Source organism: Malus domestica, chromosome 16 (assembly GCF_042453785.1).
Source record: "Malus domestica chromosome 16, GDT2T_hap1".
Classification (NCBI taxonomy): domain Eukaryota; kingdom Viridiplantae; phylum Streptophyta; class Magnoliopsida; order Rosales; family Rosaceae; genus Malus; species Malus domestica.
This window is the reverse complement of record NC_091676.1, coordinates 5,998,052-6,016,654: the sequence shown is the minus strand read 5'-3', so window position 1 is coordinate 6,016,654 and position 18,603 is coordinate 5,998,052. Positions and strand designations below refer to the sequence as shown.

General features: G+C 37.6%; 5 protein-coding genes across 10 annotated transcripts; 2 read left to right on the top strand and 3 right to left on the bottom strand.

Moving 5' to 3' along the window:
- Positions 1-433: 433 nt before the first annotated feature.
- LOC103402987 (MLP-like protein 423) lies at positions 434-1,438 on the bottom strand. The gene is made up of 2 exons (XM_008341779.4): positions 1,067-1,438; positions 434-931 (listed from the first exon to the last, which is right to left on the bottom strand). Exons 1-2 carry the CDS (start codon positions 1,254-1,256, stop codon positions 660-662), a joined length of 462 nt encoding a protein of 153 aa, XP_008340001.1. The 5' UTR covers positions 1,257-1,438; the 3' UTR covers positions 434-659.
- Positions 1,439-3,460: 2,022 nt separating this feature from the next.
- Positions 3,461-5,641, top strand: LOC103402985 (probable serine/threonine-protein kinase PBL28). The gene is made up of 7 exons (XM_008341777.4): positions 3,461-3,739; positions 3,842-4,032; positions 4,123-4,321; positions 4,420-4,583; positions 4,682-4,786; positions 5,120-5,242; positions 5,326-5,641. Exons 1-7 carry the CDS (start codon positions 3,670-3,672, stop codon positions 5,563-5,565), a joined length of 1,092 nt encoding a protein of 363 aa, XP_008339999.3. The 5' UTR covers positions 3,461-3,669; the 3' UTR covers positions 5,566-5,641.
- On the bottom strand, positions 5,036-8,055 carry LOC103402986 (GCN5-related N-acetyltransferase 5, chloroplastic). 5 transcript variants are annotated; one of them, XR_524125.4, is made up of 4 exons: positions 7,135-8,055; positions 6,530-6,837; positions 6,296-6,425; positions 5,036-5,658 (listed from the first exon to the last, which is right to left on the bottom strand). XR_524125.4 is itself a non-coding variant. In XM_029096283.2 (3 exons), the coding sequence occupies exons 1-2, from the start codon at positions 7,896-7,898 to the stop codon at positions 6,567-6,569; spliced, it is 1,035 nt and encodes a 344-aa protein (XP_028952116.2). In that variant the 5' UTR covers positions 7,899-8,055; the 3' UTR covers positions 6,119-6,425; positions 6,530-6,566. The 5 variants fall into 5 exon arrangements, 2 of the variants coding, with proteins under 2 accessions (XP_028952116.2, XP_017178940.3); XR_011577007.1 differs by having other exon boundaries at positions 5,036-5,651; XR_011577008.1 differs by having other exon boundaries at positions 6,296-6,420; positions 7,135-8,047.
- A 1,155-nt stretch (positions 8,056-9,210) lies between these two features.
- On the bottom strand, positions 9,211-11,603 carry LOC103402984 (xyloglucan O-acetyltransferase 1). Of its 2 annotated transcripts, XR_524124.4 has the most exons (3): positions 11,139-11,601; positions 9,767-10,988; positions 9,211-9,674 (listed from the first exon to the last, which is right to left on the bottom strand). XR_524124.4 is itself a non-coding variant. In XM_008341776.4 (2 exons), the coding sequence occupies exons 1-2, from the start codon at positions 11,356-11,358 to the stop codon at positions 9,901-9,903; spliced, it is 1,308 nt and encodes a 435-aa protein (XP_008339998.3). In that variant the 5' UTR covers positions 11,359-11,603; the 3' UTR covers positions 9,211-9,900. The 2 variants fall into 2 exon arrangements, 1 of the variants encoding a protein (XP_008339998.3); XM_008341776.4 differs by having other exon boundaries at positions 9,211-10,988; positions 11,139-11,603.
- A 3,324-nt stretch (positions 11,604-14,927) lies between these two features.
- On the top strand, positions 14,928-16,546 carry LOC103402983 (uncharacterized). Its single transcript, XM_008341775.4, has 5 exons — positions 14,928-15,108; positions 15,225-15,384; positions 15,473-15,553; positions 15,970-16,093; positions 16,202-16,546. Exons 1-5 carry the CDS (start codon positions 14,979-14,981, stop codon positions 16,247-16,249), a joined length of 543 nt encoding a protein of 180 aa, XP_008339997.3. The 5' UTR covers positions 14,928-14,978; the 3' UTR covers positions 16,250-16,546.
- The last annotated feature ends 2,057 nt before the right edge of the window (positions 16,547-18,603 follow it).

Sequence of the window (18,603 nt, the reverse complement as noted above, 5' to 3'; positions counted from 1 at the left end):
ACTCCATCTGTCTTTTGTAAATTTATCTTTAACAAAAATGTTATTCTTATCATATATTTGTGTGACCTACGATATATATTTCCTTTTCTTCTTATAAGTACATTTGTACGTGCAAAAAACCTAAAATCATCAAGGAAAGAGATCCTCTCCGGATCCCTTTCACCAAAGTCATTGGATCAAGTGATCCAGACCTTTAAAATTTCATCTAACGGCCCACTTGTTGTAATCCCTTAAAAGCTATAATAATTTTTTACCATTGAGGAATAAAATTTTAAAGGCCTGGATCACTTGATCCGGTAACCTTGGTGGATCTCTTTCCAAATCGTAGGTTCACAAAACAATAATGCACATCATAATCGTCGTGCGAAAATCCTAAAATCATCGGGTCACAAAACAATTATGCACATCATGATCATCATAACGGCAAGCAAACTGTAGGGGAACACGAACACTGAATACATTACTGGCATATAAAAGTAAAAGATCAAAACCTTAAATATTATAAGTTGCACAAGCTGCTTACAAATTAGGGTTCAGATAAAACCAGCTTTGTGCATTAGCATCCATACAACTTCGACTCATCTTATTTATTCGGCCATTAAATATTAAGGGAAAACTCCAATGATCTCCAAAGCCAGCTTCATTAAGCTTGTAATTAATTAATTAGCCAGAACATAGGCATCAAGCTCCTGGAAGTTCTTGACAGCAAAATCCTTGATGATGCTTGGTTCGGGAACCTGTTCGTGTGCTTTCTCAAACACCGACGACCATTTCACCAAGCTCCCGTCTCCCTTGGGAGTCACGGTTAGGACGCACTTGAAGCTCTTGTAGTACTTGAGCAGATCTCCGTCGATCACCTTATAAGCAACCGCCTTTCCGACTTCATCCACTGCATCGATCGTCTCCTTTGATACTTTCACAAGTGCAGAATCTACGTGCAAGGAAATGCGTTATTTATAAGAAAATGTTCTTTTGTCAAACTGTAAATTTGTCTGAGACTGTCAGACGTGAATTTGTAAATTTAAGTATAACATAAGTCTAGTAAGAACATTCTGCATGAACGTACCGTCAGCATATGTAATAAGGCGAACGGATCCGACAGCTTTGCCATCGCCTTCGAGGACATCGATGCTTTTGTAGTCCTGAGGGAATGCCTTGGGGAAGACAGTGGTGGAGTCCCTAAGGGCTTCCCAAAACTTTTGTGCAGGAGACTTCACCTCAACTTCAACCTCAAGCTTTCCATCAAATGTAGCCATTGTTATGTAAAATGTGGTAGCTTGAGCTAGAACAAGAGTGTACTATATAGAATCAGAGGAAATTGACTAATCGCTTAGAGAATTGGTTGAGATTTCTGAGAATTAGGCATGCATATATATACTAGTTTGAGTGCTCCGGAGGTCTTAAATTCAGTAGGAATTAGCTCAACTGCCACTTTATTAACTCCATAACAAACGCAACCAAAATTGATACCATTCACACGCATCATGCACGACATGGGAGAACGCCGCACAATTAGTATAGAGTAAAGCTATAGAGACTAACTTTGTAGACAAAATTTGTAAATTAAATTATGTGTAACCAATATAAATGAGCACGTTTATAAATGTTTAAGTAATAATTCAATCATCAACTTCCATGTCATTTAGTTTACAAAATTTTGTCAACATATGTAGTCTCCCCAGCATTATCCATTACTTTAACTGGTGTTTTTGTTCTAGAATTATGGCCAAATTAAATAATTAATAATTTTTAAAATTAAACTTAAAACTAATAAATTATTAAGAGGCTATTTTTAGCCCATGCGGTTGGAGATGATGTATAAATATGGCCTACATTGTCACTAAGATATAATTTCTTATAAGATTATAATTCTAGACGGGGCTATCTTTAGCTCTTTCGGTTAAAAATGACTTTAAAAAATAAAAAGTTGTAAAACCTAGCTACAAAATTGATCTTTGCCAATTTTTTATACTATATGATAAGATGTTAAAGGAATATTTGATCGATAAAACAATAATATTTAATTGATATGTGTCAATGTTTATACGATGGATCATTAATATTCGATCGGTTAATATTTATTATTTAATAAATACACTATAAATATTTGATATATTTTGATCCGTTCAACGGTTAAATTTATAACTCAATCATTTCCTACAAATTTTCAAAATTATTTACTCGTTGTACAGATGATATTAATAGAGAAGGGCGACTCACCTAAGTTAGAGGCGAGTTTGCTGGACAGCGCACAATCGCACAACCATTATGGTGACTGTGTTCAAATGAATCATAGAGAATGTTGTGCGTGCTTTAATTGAGAGTAGGTGAAATGATTATGCGTGAGGACACATGAAAGTTAATATTAATTGCTTTGTGTTTATCATTTTTCAATTGAATAATTTGATCTTTCTAGCATTTTTAAATTAAATTTGTAAATCAAATGATATGATTGTTGATGATTGAATTGTTACTAAGCGTTGATTAACGTGTTTATTTTCTATTGATGACACATTATTTTGTTTGCAAATTTTATTTAAAAATTTTTTCTCCCTAACATTACCCTTATCAAAATATTAAATATTAATTTTAAACTTAAGCTACTTTTGATGTGTCAAATATACGTTACGCATTATTTACTCATTGACTCCGACCTCATTTTCACACAACTAGAAGAAGAAGAAAAAAGTATAAATACTTGAGTAACCAAAAATAGGAATACTAAACTTTTTGGGTCCCATTTGGGTGTTGAATGTGACAAAAATTGCATTAATTCTGAGCATCTCATAATCTCATTACATTGTCCATTTCAAATTTTCAAAATAATAGAAAATAGTAACAAATCAAACAATAAAAAAATGATGAGACAAACATATGAAAGCACCCTCTCAACTGCAAACCCTTTTTTTTGTTTGTTTGTTTGTTTTTTTTTTTGGTTGAGAAAATTGTAAAAATGTAACAAAAAAGGTGTTGCAGTAGCTTCAATTTCCTTGTCAAACACCTTCCTCATCATCCAATGTTAGGCAAACAAAAAGCAATACCAACTTCTCCTTTCTCTTTTTTTTTTCTTTTTCTTTGAGTACTTGTTTGTGTAGACACAAGAGAAAAAATATAATTAAGAACGAGATATCCGAGATACAATAGAAGTGACCGCAATTAAAGATAAGATGAATGAAAATCGGTTAAGGTGGTATAACATGTGAACTGAAGACATATAGATGCTCCAATTAAAAATGCGATTATGAGGCAAAGGTTGAAGGCAAAACAGGTAGATGAAGACCTATGAAGACTTGGAAATAAATACTAAGAACTGACACGGTACTTGGAGGTGGAGCTAAAGGAAAATTTAGCACAAAACTGAGCGCAGTGACCGCATTGTAGGTACACCTGACCTCACTTAGTGGGATACAATTTGTTGTTTTTTTACTTGTTTATGCAGTGAGAGCTACCGTTTAGGGTTATTGGCGGATGATTTGTTGAGTACTCTCCTCTCCTAATCCAACTTCAGTTGCTCTATACGTACACTCTCGACCCAATTTTCATAATATAATTTTTCTTTTATTCTTCTGTATTTTTCAAACTAGGAAAATTTCGACTTCGTTTTCTACCCTCCCATGCATTTCAATCCTCAATGCTGAGAACAAAACTGGATCAAACTTAAGAACCATTATGCCTTTTGGTCTGGTTTCGGCCTGGAGCAAGTGCCGGCGATCGAAGTCCCATTACCTTACAGACCCTTGTACGTTATTTCTTCTTATTGTTCTTCTCTTTCCCTGCAGCTTTGTTTGCAAAGTGTTTGCTGCCAACTTTTCGTTATGATTTACGTGTGATCACCTTTCAGGGATTTATAAACCGGTGGAGTACTGGCAGCTCGAGGATCAAACCCCCCAACCCACCAAAAGACACCACCATGGTTCAGCAATTTTCACACTCAAAGAAATGGAAGAGGCATCATGTTCCTTCAGTGAGGAAAATTTGCTCGGAAAAGGAGGGTTTGGGCGTGTATACCGGGGAAATTTGCGGTCGGGAGAGGTATATTTCTTTAGTAATTAGTTTCTGGAATTTTGAAGAACTCAGATTTCCATGCACACACTAATATGCACTCTGTTTTGGAATGTAAAGGTTGTAGCGATAAAAAAAATGGAGCTGCCACCTTTTAAAGCAGCCGAGGGAGAACGAGAATTTCGGGTAGAAGTAGATATCTTGAGCAGACTTGAACACCCAAATTTGGTTTCTTTGATCGGCTATTGTGCTGACGGGAAGCAACGATTTCTGGTGTATGAATATATGCAGAAAGGGAACCTACAAGATCACTTAAACGGTTGGATTTTCAACTAGGAATGCCTATATATGCTCAATTAACATGTGAATAATTAATCAGTTTGCTAATCTTCGGAACAATCTTTAATCGTATGACAGCGATTGGGGAAGCGAAAATGGATTGGCCTCGACGGCTCAAGATGGCACTTGGAGCAGCAAGGGGACTAGCATATCTGCATTCTAGTTCTGCTGTAGGGATTCCTATCGTTCACAGAGATTTCAAATCCACCAATATTCTTTTAAGCGACAACTTTGAAGCAAAGGTAAAAACAAGTTTACTTGATTTGAAATTTTGCGTCAGGTTGCTTTTGAACTTTGAACAGAACATATGGAGCTGAAATTTAATCACGATTTCATGTAGATATCGGATTTTGGACTTGCCACGATGATGCCGGAGGGCCAGGAAATACAAGCGACTGCTAGAGTGCTCGGAACATTCGGCTATTTTGATCCCGAGTATACATCGGTATGCATCTTTGAACACTCCATATGGCTGCATTTAAATTTTTGTTTCTCAAACAAATATAATCTATTAAGTTTCATGCATTCTGCAACTTCTCTGTGTTCAGTACTGTAAAAATAGGCGAACAGAGACAACATAGATTGACACAAAGACGGATTTTCTCCAGAAATTTCATAAGCTCCACGTTTATATGCTTGTGATGCATGCTGCTTCCTGTAATTTTCACTTTTATGCATTTAACTCACAAATGAATGCTCGTAAGATATTTTTGATCATATTATTCATAGAAAAAAAACAATGCTACACTTATACAATAAGAGGTGTATTTGGAAACAGACCGGAAAACTCACTTTACAAAGTGATGTTTATGCATTTGGAGTGGTTCTTCTTGAACTTCTGACTGGGCGTCTAGCCGTTGACATTACCTTGGGACCAAATGATCAAAACCTTGTGCTACAGGTAGGAAATCTTTTCTCACTCCTAATCCTACTCTGGTTAAGTACATTAAGTCGTTAAACATGACCAAAGTTCATATGTTACAGGTAAGACACATATTGAATGATCGGAAGAAACTACGCAAGGTGATAGATTCTGAGATGGGTCGAAGTTCATACACCATGGAATCTATAGCTATGTTTGCAAACCTGGCATCACGGTGTGTGCGTCCTGAGAGCAGTGAGAGACCTTCCATGGCAGAATGCGTAAAAGAGCTCCAGCTGATAATCTATACAAATGCGAAAAGCTTGGGAGTGGCCGTGGCTCCCAATAGACGCACGTTCTAATTGCAGGGTGAAGATTATGTACAACAAAATTGAAATCCTTTACTTCTTCTAATAAAAGAATTGATGAATCTTCAAAGCTTGGTGACCTATGATCTTAAAAACAAGACCCACGAAGAGAATTTGATAAGGATTGAGAAATAGAGAATGCAATTGACTACATATATTAGACTGGAAATTCATCACGAAAATGATCAAACTGAAGTTGGTTTTCTTGTACAAGACCAAGGGAGTCTACGACGTAAATTAATAATGAATGAAATCAAAGATAAGAGGGGATCATTTTCTTGTATCACTATATTTTGGAAACTTTACAACCTTTGCGATTGTAAATTATATACTGTTAAACTCAGAGTATATGTAATTTGTACTTTATATATGTTTTCCGTATGAGTTTACAGAGTCACAAGGCAGAGAGAAGCATATTACAATTTCATGCATCTCTATCGTTTCTTAATCTATTTACTCAAATTCTTCAAGAAGAAAAAAAGCACATTACTGAAGCAACAGACGCCAAAGCTAGAAAAGAAAATGGAGGGAGGGAGGGAGGGAGGGATTATTTGGAGCAAATTCTAGAACTTTTATTGCACTTCAGGATTACGTATGTACAATTTCTAACTCACATGTACCAAAACTAGAGTGGATATGGTCATTGAACTATATGTTTGCATTAAGGTTAGGAGTCTAGGACTACATATGACATACAAGAAATAGACATGCCTGATGAGATTACCTGCAGCAGGCCAGGACTCTACCATACACATTATAAAATGCAAGCAATCGGCACATAGGATCAAGCATTCTACAAAGACGTCAACCGAGCTGGATAATCTTCACAACCTCAAGGCCTCTAATCATCTATCCTGGACAAAATTGGATTTAAGGAACAAGGGTATGAGATTTATCTGCATGATGATTTATCGGTACAATCTACAAAACAAGATTGTGGCAGTAACTGCATGTGTACCTCAGAGACACATATTATGATGTTCACATATATACATTCATGGTGTTGATTCCTCTTCAGAACATGACGTATCTGATTCCGAAAAGCTGTTTAAGACTGGAATTTTCTTGCACATTAAGTGCTTGCGCCTCTGCAACAGCAACATAACCAAAATGTTATCCGTCTTTACAATGTCGTATCCTGCTTTTTTATACATGTTGAATGGAGCTGTGTCAATCATCCTGCAATGCAAGTACACCTCTCTTGAGGAACTCATCTGCGAGATTAGTTCCTCGCTTGCCTTCAAAAGATGCCAGCCAATGCCCCTCCTGAAATTCACAAAACCATATCTTAAATCCAGCCCCATTCGCAACACCGTAAAGAAAAGGCTGTTTGTTTTTTTTAACTAGTGTTGTGTGATGAGTAGTCCTGTGATCAGTCAGTTCAAAAAACAATACAATTACAAAAACTCAATGGATTCAATCTGCGAATTACGACAAAAATGCAATGCAATACAATTGTGACAAGAACATAAGGACCCCAAATTTTCCAATTGGAAGTTATAACAAGCCCAAGAAACAAACAAATGATAAAGTAAAAGCTTCAATTGGGGAAGAACAACGAACCTCCGAAGCGACTTTTTCACGGCCATGTTACTTATATAAGGCGAATTCTTAGGAGGAGTTGGTGTGGGAGGAGAAGCATTGGCCCCCTTTTTGTTAAAGCAAACTTCCACAGTCCCCGCCAAAAGCTCAACTTCATCTTCTACTTCTTCCAGTTGTTCTTCTTCTGCTTTTCCCTCTTCTTTTTTTCTTCTGTAAAACCCGATGAGCGTGGCAGTGTTTGGAACCAGCTCCATTCTCTCAAACAAGTACTGCTTGACCAAGTATGCCAGCACAGACACATACGCAGAAGGCAAAAGCATCGACTCCGCAAACGACTCGGCGAGCAACCCAACGGTGATGTCCAACTCTTCAGGCCTCATCACCCGAACCCACATCGACCCAGATTCCAATTCCTGGTAATACCTGAAACCCTCGAGGAGTTTGAGCTGCTCGAGCTCTTCATTGCTCAGAAACTTACATGTTCGAAGTGGGTATTCAAGGAATGACGCAGCTGTTGAAGTAGTAGCAGCGGAATCAGTATTAGTGGAATCAGTAGCGGTGGTGGTAGTGGGAGAATGAGATGGGGAGGAGGAAGACTTGAAGGAGAAACGGTCTGAATTGGGGAAAAAAGAAAGTGGGAATTTGGGGGGAAGACTAAGAGATGAGGAGGTTGACGGAGGGAAGCGAAGAGTTTGGCGGGGACTGAAGTGGTAGAGATGGCAGTGGTGGTGGTGGTGGTGCTGCTGCGGATCTAAAGAGAACGAGAGTGAAACAGTTGCGGCCATAGAACTCACAGTGGAGGATGGAAGCAAAACAGTGGATGATTACTTCTGGTACACACTTTGTGTGGAGTTCAAATCACACTTGAATTGACATACATCCCAAGAAAAGAGGATCCTCGCCGGATTTTTTGTGATCCCGAGAATCTTTTAATTATATTTTATAGTATATTATGCGCTTGATTTTCGTTAAGTGCAAAATTAGTAAGCCAATTGAAGTAACTTTGGATAATGTTACATAATACTTTGAGCATCAAAAGGCTACTTTGACGAGAAATTTTTAATTGTTATGCGAACACGGATAATACATCATATGTTTTTATACAAGTAGTGAAAATTTTTAATTTTTAAGTTATTAACCTTTTAACGCACATAACTCATCATTTATAGAGACAAGTGATGTACCACCTCGTGTGACGATCACACTCAAAAATCTCTTCTACTTTGACATCAACTATCTGACATCTTGCTTGAAAATGGAACTCAAAAATTAATTTTTCTTAATTTGACGAGAAATTTTTAATTGTTATGCGAACACGGATAATACATCATATGTTTTTATACAAGTAGTGAAAATTTTTAATTTTTAAGTTATTAACCTTTTAACGCACATAACTCATCATTTATAGAGACAAGTGATGTACCACCTCGTGTGACGATCACACTCAAAAATCTCTTCTACTTTGACATCAACTATCTGACATCTTGCTTGAAAATGGAACTCAAAAATTAATTTTTCTTAATTTGATTTAAATTTTTAAAATTTAAAAACAAAATTATATAATTTAGAACCTCAAAAGAAAAAACAAAACTTTGATACAACCGGTACGATCTTCCAACTACCCATCCCTCCACTCTCCCTCCACTCCTCGCCGGCCATTTTCCTAGTTTCTTAAAACCCCGGCCAGTCCCCTCTCCCTTATGGCAGGAGAGGCCTATCGGGTCATTGATGTCAGATCGAAAATTCATTAACTTTAAAATCGCGAGAGAAACAAATCGAATCTGGGATTCTTCACTCTCTGACAGTTCAATTCCGTCGATTTATCCTGGCCTTCGAGAGAGAGGGATACGGGAGAGGGAGGCAAGATCCAAAATGTTTAAAAACATACTTTTTGTGTTTTTAAGAAATAGGCTTTTGTGTTTGAGTTCTTTTTTAATTGTATTTTCAGGAATTGTAATTCGGAGTACTCTTCGGTTTCCGAAATAGCTGAAAAGTACTCCGAATTATAACATCCTTTCTTTGAAAAAATTTAAGGTATTTCCATTTTGTTCGGTTTAGAAATGTCCATAAAAGTTGGGAAGAAAGACACATCCAAAAGATACAAACTTGCAACCACACAAATTCCCAAAATCTTGGAACACAATTTGAAGGCTGGAAAATTGAAGTCAACGTGGCAAGATTTACATTATATTTGGAGTTCTCAGAGAAAGTTCAGGGAGCTTCCAATTATCTATCAAAATTCTCTACCACTTTTTCCAATTCGAACTCATCTGTACGCCTTCCCACATTTGTAGATCATAATCTCTGGAACCCTTTATTTTGTTTTTCTTTTGACAATAACTAATCTAACTTATTGGGAGAGAGATTCGAACTTAGATGTAACGGAGCAAACACACCACCTTGACCAACCGGCGTAACTCACGTTTTCGTCTATGCCCCTCTCAAACCTTCTCCACCAAATCTTCAATCAACTCATTCTTCCATTACAACAGAACAACAGTCAATGCAGTTTGTCTTCCTCTTCATTTGGCCTTCTCCCAGATTCGTAACCACCACATAAACTGGGAACAAGAATGAAACAAACAAACATAACCCATCAATCTGATTCAGTAATAACTCATTTTGCTCTCCTTAATTCTCGAGAGAAACTTACCAACAACGGGGGTGTCATTGCGTTACTATTCCAAACCAATCACGTAATGTCAAAGCTAAGTTTCCAACGTGGAAGTGCGGCTTGGAATAACGCCACAGTAGCATCACCGTTAGATGGAAGTTCTTCTCCTCAATTCACTTCCTTTGTTTCCATTTCTTCATAACCTCCAGCAGAATCTCATTCCATGTGTCAATGGGCCCTGGCAAGCACCAATGCACACAATCATTCTGCACCCTCTCAGGAACCCCATCAGCAAATGGAAACTTATTCATGTAAGGCCCTGGATGCCCATCTGGCCTCATCAAGGACAATTTTGTCACATCCAATGCCTCCAGCCTAAACCCTTTGAATTTCTTCCCATTTGCCCTAGCCACTTCCACTTCTTCCACCTCAAGCTGCCTCATCTCGGCATCCATTCCTTCAAGCTGCTTCTCCCCTTCCTTGTAGGGTTTGGTCTTTGAACAAGCCCCAATCTTGTCCCATTCCCCTTCAAAATGCGCAGGCGAAAATGTCGTCAGAACCACATCAATCCCATTCCCATTCCCTCTCCTCTCAATTATGGTATTGAGAGTAGTCCTCACAGCTTTCCTCAACACATCATAGAATCCAATCTCAGTGTGGTTTAATCCAGGGCAAAAATGGCACCCCAGAACATCATCCCCCTCAAAATACACTGCTGGGTGCAAAAACCAATGCCCAACTGACAATACAATCATATCAAATCCCCCCAAATCTGCAGCCCACCTCTCATCGACTTGATCCAAATACAATTTATTATAATTTGGACCATTTGGTGATTTCTCAACCCCTTTCACAAGAAATGGTGACCAATAAACCGACACATTGGCATTGTGGGACAGGAAATTCCATCTCCTAAACTTCCTCTCCTCCCCATCTGTGTAAACAAGGTTGGGAGGAGAGGCAGTGGCAAGCAGGCAAAGGAGGGACTCCAACTGGTTCCTGGCCATGGAGTCCCCCACAAAAGCTATGTGCTTGTTGCTAATGAGTTGGAGAAAAGTGCTGGGTTCAAACCTGGGAAGCTGGCACTTGCTGGGTTTCCACCTCCAGTAGAGATAACCCAAATCAGTTCTTCCATGAGTGATGCAGTTCTGACCTTCCTTGATTGTCCCACAGGTTGTGCCATTGTACAAAGGACCCAGCTTTTCATGGACCCATTTGCCCCTGGTGTAGTCACATGTAGATGTAGTTTCTTTAGCCTTTTCTGCACACAACAAAAACCCAACAAAAAATATAAGGCAAAATCCTTGTTATCTATGATAAAGATTCAAGCCGTAAGTACCTAGAAAACAAACCCAACTGGAAAAATTAAAGAAAAAAGATAACTGCACAGAAAAATGCTTTTAGTAAGCACCTTGAGAGGAGGAAATACGGGGTAATGGAGTAGGAGAGGAGGTTGAGATGGTAATTTCTCTGGAGTGAGGGAGGTGATCTGTGGAGGTGAGAGGGAGAGAGGGAGTGTATAAGTACAAGCGGATTACAGCAATGGGGAGGAGGGCAAAGATTGCATAAGGCAAGAGCTTTTTGGCCAGAGATAATGAGTGATGAGATTGGTCTTTGAAAGGGCTTGCCATTTCAAAGTCCCAGTATTTTTTGCTTTTTTTCTGGTAAAATGCTTAATCTATCAGCTGAGAGGAAGATAGAAAAGTGCTTTTTGAGCTGGATTAAGCTTCTAGAGAGAGAGAGAGAGAGAGAGAGGAGAGAAGCTTGTTGTGGGATGAATGATTCAGTCAAATAGAAATCCCATTATCTCTCTGGTTGGCCAACTAATTCCAAATCCAGACCAGTTTTTCGGTTTGTGATTGTTGTCTTCGTACCTGTTTGCAACATGTGGACTCTACTTCTGCTTTGCCCTTCCTCTTTTGTTTTTTTCTGGAACGGATGTTTTAAAAATAAAAAAATAAATAAACCATATTATCTACTTTAAAAAGAGAGGTAGATTTAATCTCATAATAGCTTAGTATTAATTTAGTTCAAATTTTTCTTTAACAAAAATCGAACCTAAACTTTTCACTTATAAATGAAAAAGAATACTACTAAGTCGTAATACTAAATGGCAAGATGTTTATCTTTTAAAATATCTTTTTTGGGTTGGTTTTTTTGTTTTCTTCAAACAAAGAATATAATTATTTGGTCCCTTTCTTTTTGTCTAGGATGTGTACGTACACTGTCGGTAAGGTTACTATAATCTGTAATTTGGGACAGTGAAACCTCAAACTGCCCTTCTTTTAGAGGGACATATTCCTTTGTAACCATAGGTTTGGTGAGGATAAGATCGTCTTTGAGCCCTAAAGAATGTTTTTCTCCGATCATTACAATTATCGATGGCTTTGAGCCCTAAAAGGAATTACCTTTACAACAAGAAACCATGGTTACAACTTACAAGTCTCACATTTGTCACCTGCTCCGTTTATGCTTCAAAACCAAAAGTTCAACAAAATGTTATTCATATTGGATGATGAAAACTTTTATTTTGTTGTGACATCCATTATCTAACACTATTTTTGTATTGCCACATTCTTCTTAAGGAGATTCCGCTCCGTTCATAGCTGAAACGAAATACTTGACAACATATTGATAGTCATCTAATAACTGGCAATGTGGCAAGATGTGGAGATATACCAAAACCGTGTCAACATGTTGCACAAACATTTCAACATCTATATCAACACCACAATGACATCTAATACAGACAACGAATTAAGTATTTACTTTCAATTGCAATAAGGCAGAATCTTGCTTTTGAGGAGGGAGAGTTGTGGGTGAAATTTTTCTATGCAACAACACGCTCAAAGAGAAATCCGTACAGGACGGTCTCACGCAAGTTGTATTTTCATCCGTTGGATCATAACCCTAAAATATATAATGAAGTGACACATGTTGATGTTGATGTCTAGGCTTCTAGCTACAAGATGGTGTACACATGTTGATGTTGATGTCTAGGCTTCTAGCTACAAGATGGTGTCCACTCCACAATACCAATAATACAAGAACCCCATAGTACCTATATAATACAAATACAAATGCAAATTGCATCTTATAAAGTCAAAAAAATAATCATGTGAAACATCTAAAAAGCCTAAAAGAGAGGGGTGCTGCACCTGCACCACATATTGTATCATTATTTAGGGGAAAATATCGTCGCCTGATATTTTCGTAATCTCAGTTTATCGTATATCGTACAGTAAAAAATTATTTCAAAATTTAAAATTTAAAATTAAATATGAATAGTACCTAACAAAAACTGACTGCATGATATACAATGAACGGACGAGATCACGGGATCCCTAGGAAAAAGATCTGGCGAGGATCCTTTTCCATTATTTAGGTTACTCTCACCTAAACCATATATACAAAGAGTGGTGTTATCCCCACACTCATTTTTACTCTTCACACATTCAGTGTTGATTTATACTCTTTGATCTTCTTCAACTATTTTGATATGACAGCCGAAAATTGAGGGAAATTATGAGATATAAAAAGTAGTGTGTGGATATCACCCTATACAAATTAGAAGGCCTTACCCCTACCCACTATCATCATTACCATCACCACCACCATCACCATCATGAGGACATGTATGCATATATTTTTCACATGATTAGGCCACTGGAGTTGGTGGAGTAGTATAACATATGTTAACCACAAAAATAAGAAAGGCACACGTATAAAATATTCTAAAATGTATCAGAATTAAGTCGATGAAGATTTGGCTCAATGATAATCTACACACTATTAAAATAGTAAGCTCTAAGTTCAAATTATGATCAAGAAATTTCGAGAACATTTTATACATGAGTGAGATGCAATCCTCGTATAATATAATAAGTATTAATGAAGAACACGTTTTAGCATCGAAATCATGCGATGACACATAAAAAATGCTTTTAGTAAACTCATCATCACAGCTACCCAATTTGACTTCCTCTCACTAACTTGGGAGTTGGATCGGGAGGGAAGTTTCTTCTTCCCTTCAACTTACAATTTTTCTGTATCTTGATCTGGAGCACTTGCGGGATCAATCTACCTGAGCTTGTGTGATATGATTGACCAGCTAGTCAACTACGGTGACATTATTCAGTATTTGCATGTCCCTTTTTACTTTACGCACATTTTATATTTGTTTTTATTTTTCAATCATTTTAATTTATTCGATCTAACCGATAGCCATACAACGAGGGATGCACGTTGTGGCAATACCTACCCAAAAGGGAAAAGTGCCCAAACCAAACCATGGTACGGATAAATAAGTGAAAAACGTTGTAACGGCAGAAATCAAAACCACAGAAGCTGCAAAAAAAAGTACAGCAATAATTCGAGTTGGTTTTTTAAGGTACATACAAAAAATTAAAAGAAAAACTACCAACCAGCTGGTCCATGAGCAACGGATTGAAATATTATTTATATCAAAACATTGAACGCCATGCCAGGTTGGATCGTGGAGTGATGGCCAGCTCAGGTGACCCACGATCATGGCAAGATGTCAAAGTGATGGGGATGTGGGGCAAGTATTTTTATATGAGAAATGCAAACCAACCGATGAGAGTGTAAATCCTACATTTGAAAGATGATGAACTTATCATGTGTTTATGAAGAATTAAGTAGCCTGTATATTTACTAATTGCATTTAAAGTTGAATTTAACTTTTTTCACATAAACCGCTACCATGACGTCTTTCTCCAAAAGAGATATAGCCCCTTCTCTTGTTTTGGATTTGATTCAAAGAACCATCAAAGCAAATATCGTTTCTAACTGGTTTCTTGATCAACTAAGTAGGACTTGAAGTACTAGAGAGGACAATCCAATTTCAAGAATTTTGATATTGACATATTCTTGGTTAGGTCGTTCTAATTAACATGGCATGTCTGACAATCCAATATATATATATATGGTTATCAACATGCCATTTATGTTCTTGATACTATTGATAATTTGATTACATAATTGTTAATATGTTCCTTATTTTGTTTTCTCGTAACCATAGTAACTTAGAATGTTGTCTTGCCAAAATATAATATTTGACCCTAAAAAAAAAAGAAATAAAACAAAATAAAGGCTTGCATGATTACAAATATTTGGGCCGATTGCAACTAAGCCCACCTTTAGCTAAGGAGCCCACTTAAATATTAGGAGGGGAAAATTACTAGGGCTCTTGTATCACAAATCAGAACTCCAATTTGGGGAAAAATAAGGCATGGCCATGGATGGCAGCAACACGGAGGAGTTTGCCATCGGGAGCTTCGTCAAAATCAAGACCACGCTCAGCGACGAGTTCCAAGGCCAAGTCATCACCTTCGATCGCCCCTCCAACATCGTCGTCATTCATATCCTTTCACCGATCGCAATTTAATCAATTCAATCAATTTCATTTCAATTTTTCCTAAAACCCTAGAAAAAAATGCGATCTTTCTTGCAATTTTTTTTTAACTTATGGGATCACAAGAGGGTTCGAAAGGCGGAGCGCGGCGGAACATACGGCTGCTGAAGGCGAACTATATAAAGGAGCTGTCATACTCAGGTCAGGCGGAAGACCCGCTCGATATCAAAAAGTGTTATCTTGATCTCAATAGTCTCCGGGCCAGGGAGGAACTGGCGATTAGGTAATTGATTTGATGCCCAATTGGGAATTTTGTTGAGTGACGATTGATAAAGTCTTGGGTTTTTTTTTTTTTTTGTGTTTGATTGCAGGCAAGCAGAGGCGGAGTCGGAGCGGATTGGCGTCGGAGTCACCGCCCAGGCGCAGAACATTTTCGATGCCTTGTCTAAGACGTGAGTTGTTTTGACTTAGTTCTTGCTGATTTTATTTGCAGCTAAAACTGTGAGGATAACGGTTTCTGCACCATGGTATCATAAAAAACAACCCATTTTACTGTAAAGTGTAAATGTTGTTGCATGAAACTGATCGTATCGGATTTTCTAGTAAGCATTGGACTTTTGAGTAGCTGAAAGATTATGAAATTACGAGGTTTTGGGTCAGCACGGATTGGCCGTCATTTTTGTGGCATATTCATTGTTTGGAGAACTTTTGAATGATTATGATTCTTGCATGACCAGGGATGCAAAATGTAATTTTTAGACTTTTTACGATTTAGATCAGTCCATGGTTTGGTAGGAAGTTTATAATTTACAAGTTTGGAAAATTTACATTTTGTGGACTGAGTGCCATTGATGATGACGATGATCAGGCTTCCAGTGCGCTGGGACAAGACTGTAATAGTTGTGATGAATGAGGTCCGAGTAAGCAGTCCATATACTCCTGAGTCTGTCAGTGGAGGAACTCCTGCTGCCAATGAGCGGGTGAAGAAAGTGGTAAGATACTTGAAGAATGCCACTATATTTTAGATTGATTTTTCATAAGTGAAACATAGACACGAGCACACTATGGTCCTCCGCTAATATATTTGATTTTTGTTTTAGCTTGAGCTGGAGAGGAGGAGGTTACAAACTCGTGGCGGTGGTCAATGATGGTTTTAACATTTGCACCTGATTGCCTGATAGGAAAAGAATTTTCCCTTGAGCGATAAGTGATGATGGGTATGTTCGTATACTCGGCCTTCATCAGGGAACTTGTTATTTGTTCACTTGAGACAGTTGAACTCATGAATCAAAGAATCAATCTAAATTGTTGCATATCTAGATCTGTTGCTATTCTTTGGTTATTCAACACTATGCTCATCTATTGTGTTTGCTAGTGCTGTTCATTTGAGTTTGAGACAGTTTGTTGTGCTCACATTGAGTTCTATACCAACGTCGTTACACTTATACCTATTGAATATTTGGGAATGTGTTATATAATTGTGCATATTGTATGATTGTTATATTATGAACAAGTGATCTGACGGGACTTAGAAAACTAGAATGAGTTTGAATTTGTCTAGGTTTTACGTTCTGTTGAAATAAAGATACTCGCATGCTGCAGTCTATACCAGAATACCTTTTAACCTTATGGCTTTTCCAAAGATAGCTTCAAGATTAGCATAATGCGGTATACATTAAACTAGAAAAATTGGAAGAAAACAAATCCAAAACAAACGTGACTTTGAAAGGAAAGAAAATAAGAAGTCAATATATTCTAGTCTATTCCCGAAGGCACCTTGTACATGATGTTTAATAGGAGAAAGAGGTGTCAATTTATCTTTGTTTTAGATTGATGGAAAATTTGCATTTTGGTTTAGTGGATCTGTTTGTTAGTTATATTCTTCCCAGGTGTTAGTCAAACAGCATCTTTGTTAGTTACATTCTATACCTAGGAGATTTTAAACGTTAGATCTTGGTCGTTGTGTCTTTGACCAAGGACTTAACAGTTAAAACCCCCAGAGTAAATAATACACCGAAATATACTAGAAAATCATGTAGAGATTGGTTGAGGTGGCGAGGAGGTGGTGAGGAGTGTACCAAAGTTGAAGATGTAAAAGGTTTATAGCTCGATGTCAAACTGGCTGTGGGATTTGTTTGTTCAGTTGAGTCTAAACTCGTCTTTTCAAAAAAAAAAAAAAGTTGAGTCTAAATTCTCAAGTAAACTAGTGTTGCTACTTTTGAGGGTGGATCTTATACGTATTCGAAGAAGAATCCAAGCAGACCAATAATGCATCAATATATTTGGGAGTAGGATTCTCTCACCTCCAATTCCCCTCCTCTTGCCTCCTCCTCTCTCTCTCTCTCTCTCTCTCTCTCTTTTTAAAGAAGTCAGCACAAGATGTTGATGTGGCTTAATCGTGACCGTTCAAATAAGAGAGGAGGGAAGGGAAGAGAAAAAAAAGAGTGGAGAGAATCTTATTCCATAGGGAATTGTCTCTTTGAATTTGTACAAGTGTATGTATATGTAAAAGAAACCCATAAACACAGCATCGTGGAAAGAAGAAACTAACCAAGTAAAATACTCTCGTATTTTGGGCTTTGGAATTGTGGCCGCTCCATTCATGTTTTGGGTTTTTATATGACCTGAATAAACTAGTATGCTGATGGGATATTCATAGTTGCATTTTCCAACACAAGGGAAAGAAATAACATGTGTAACTTGTCGACACTGACGAATATCTTCACATGTGAAGAGTCAAGTATTTTTTGAAAAGAAAACGCATGCCCATTGCTATTCCACATGTGTCGCGACAACGCGTGGATGATCGTGAACTTGAAGGGGCGGGGGTTAGAAGGGAAGTTCGAATTTAGTCGGGAAAATGACTCGTCATAAAACTCATTTAACCATTGTTCGCCGGACAAGGATTGTCTGTCCTCCCATTTCTGGTGCCCTCTCATGCCCTCCTGTTTTGTGTGGTCACAGTTAAATCACGTCAACATTTTATATTGTTTTTTAGAGATAATAAGACAAAAATGAATAGTAATATAAAATGTTGACGTAGCTTAACCGTGACCACACAAATAGGAAGGCACGGGAGGGCACCGGAAGTGGAAGGGCAGACAATCCTTGTACTTGTTTGCCTCGTCTCTAAAGCAAAAAACATTCTTTGCCACAAGATGAAAATAAAAATGGTTTACGGTTTTCATGTACCTCTTTTCATTTTCTACACACTTTTGTAAACATTTGACAAATGTTCAAATGTGTAGCGGAGGAAACAGGAGTGAAACTCAAATCTCAAAAATAAAAAGGCTAAATATAAGCTGATTTTACTCTAGCTCAATAACCCCCTAATGGTAGATTTGAATCATTGATGATCCGTCCAAACTGTAGTTACATTAAGTAGAACCAAAACATTGATGTATGATCAATGTTTTAAAAGGCGAAGTCGAAGCCAAGGCGTTTCATGAATAGTCTCGTTTAGGCAATAGCCTCAAGGTGTGAGAGAGACGATTTTTGAGTT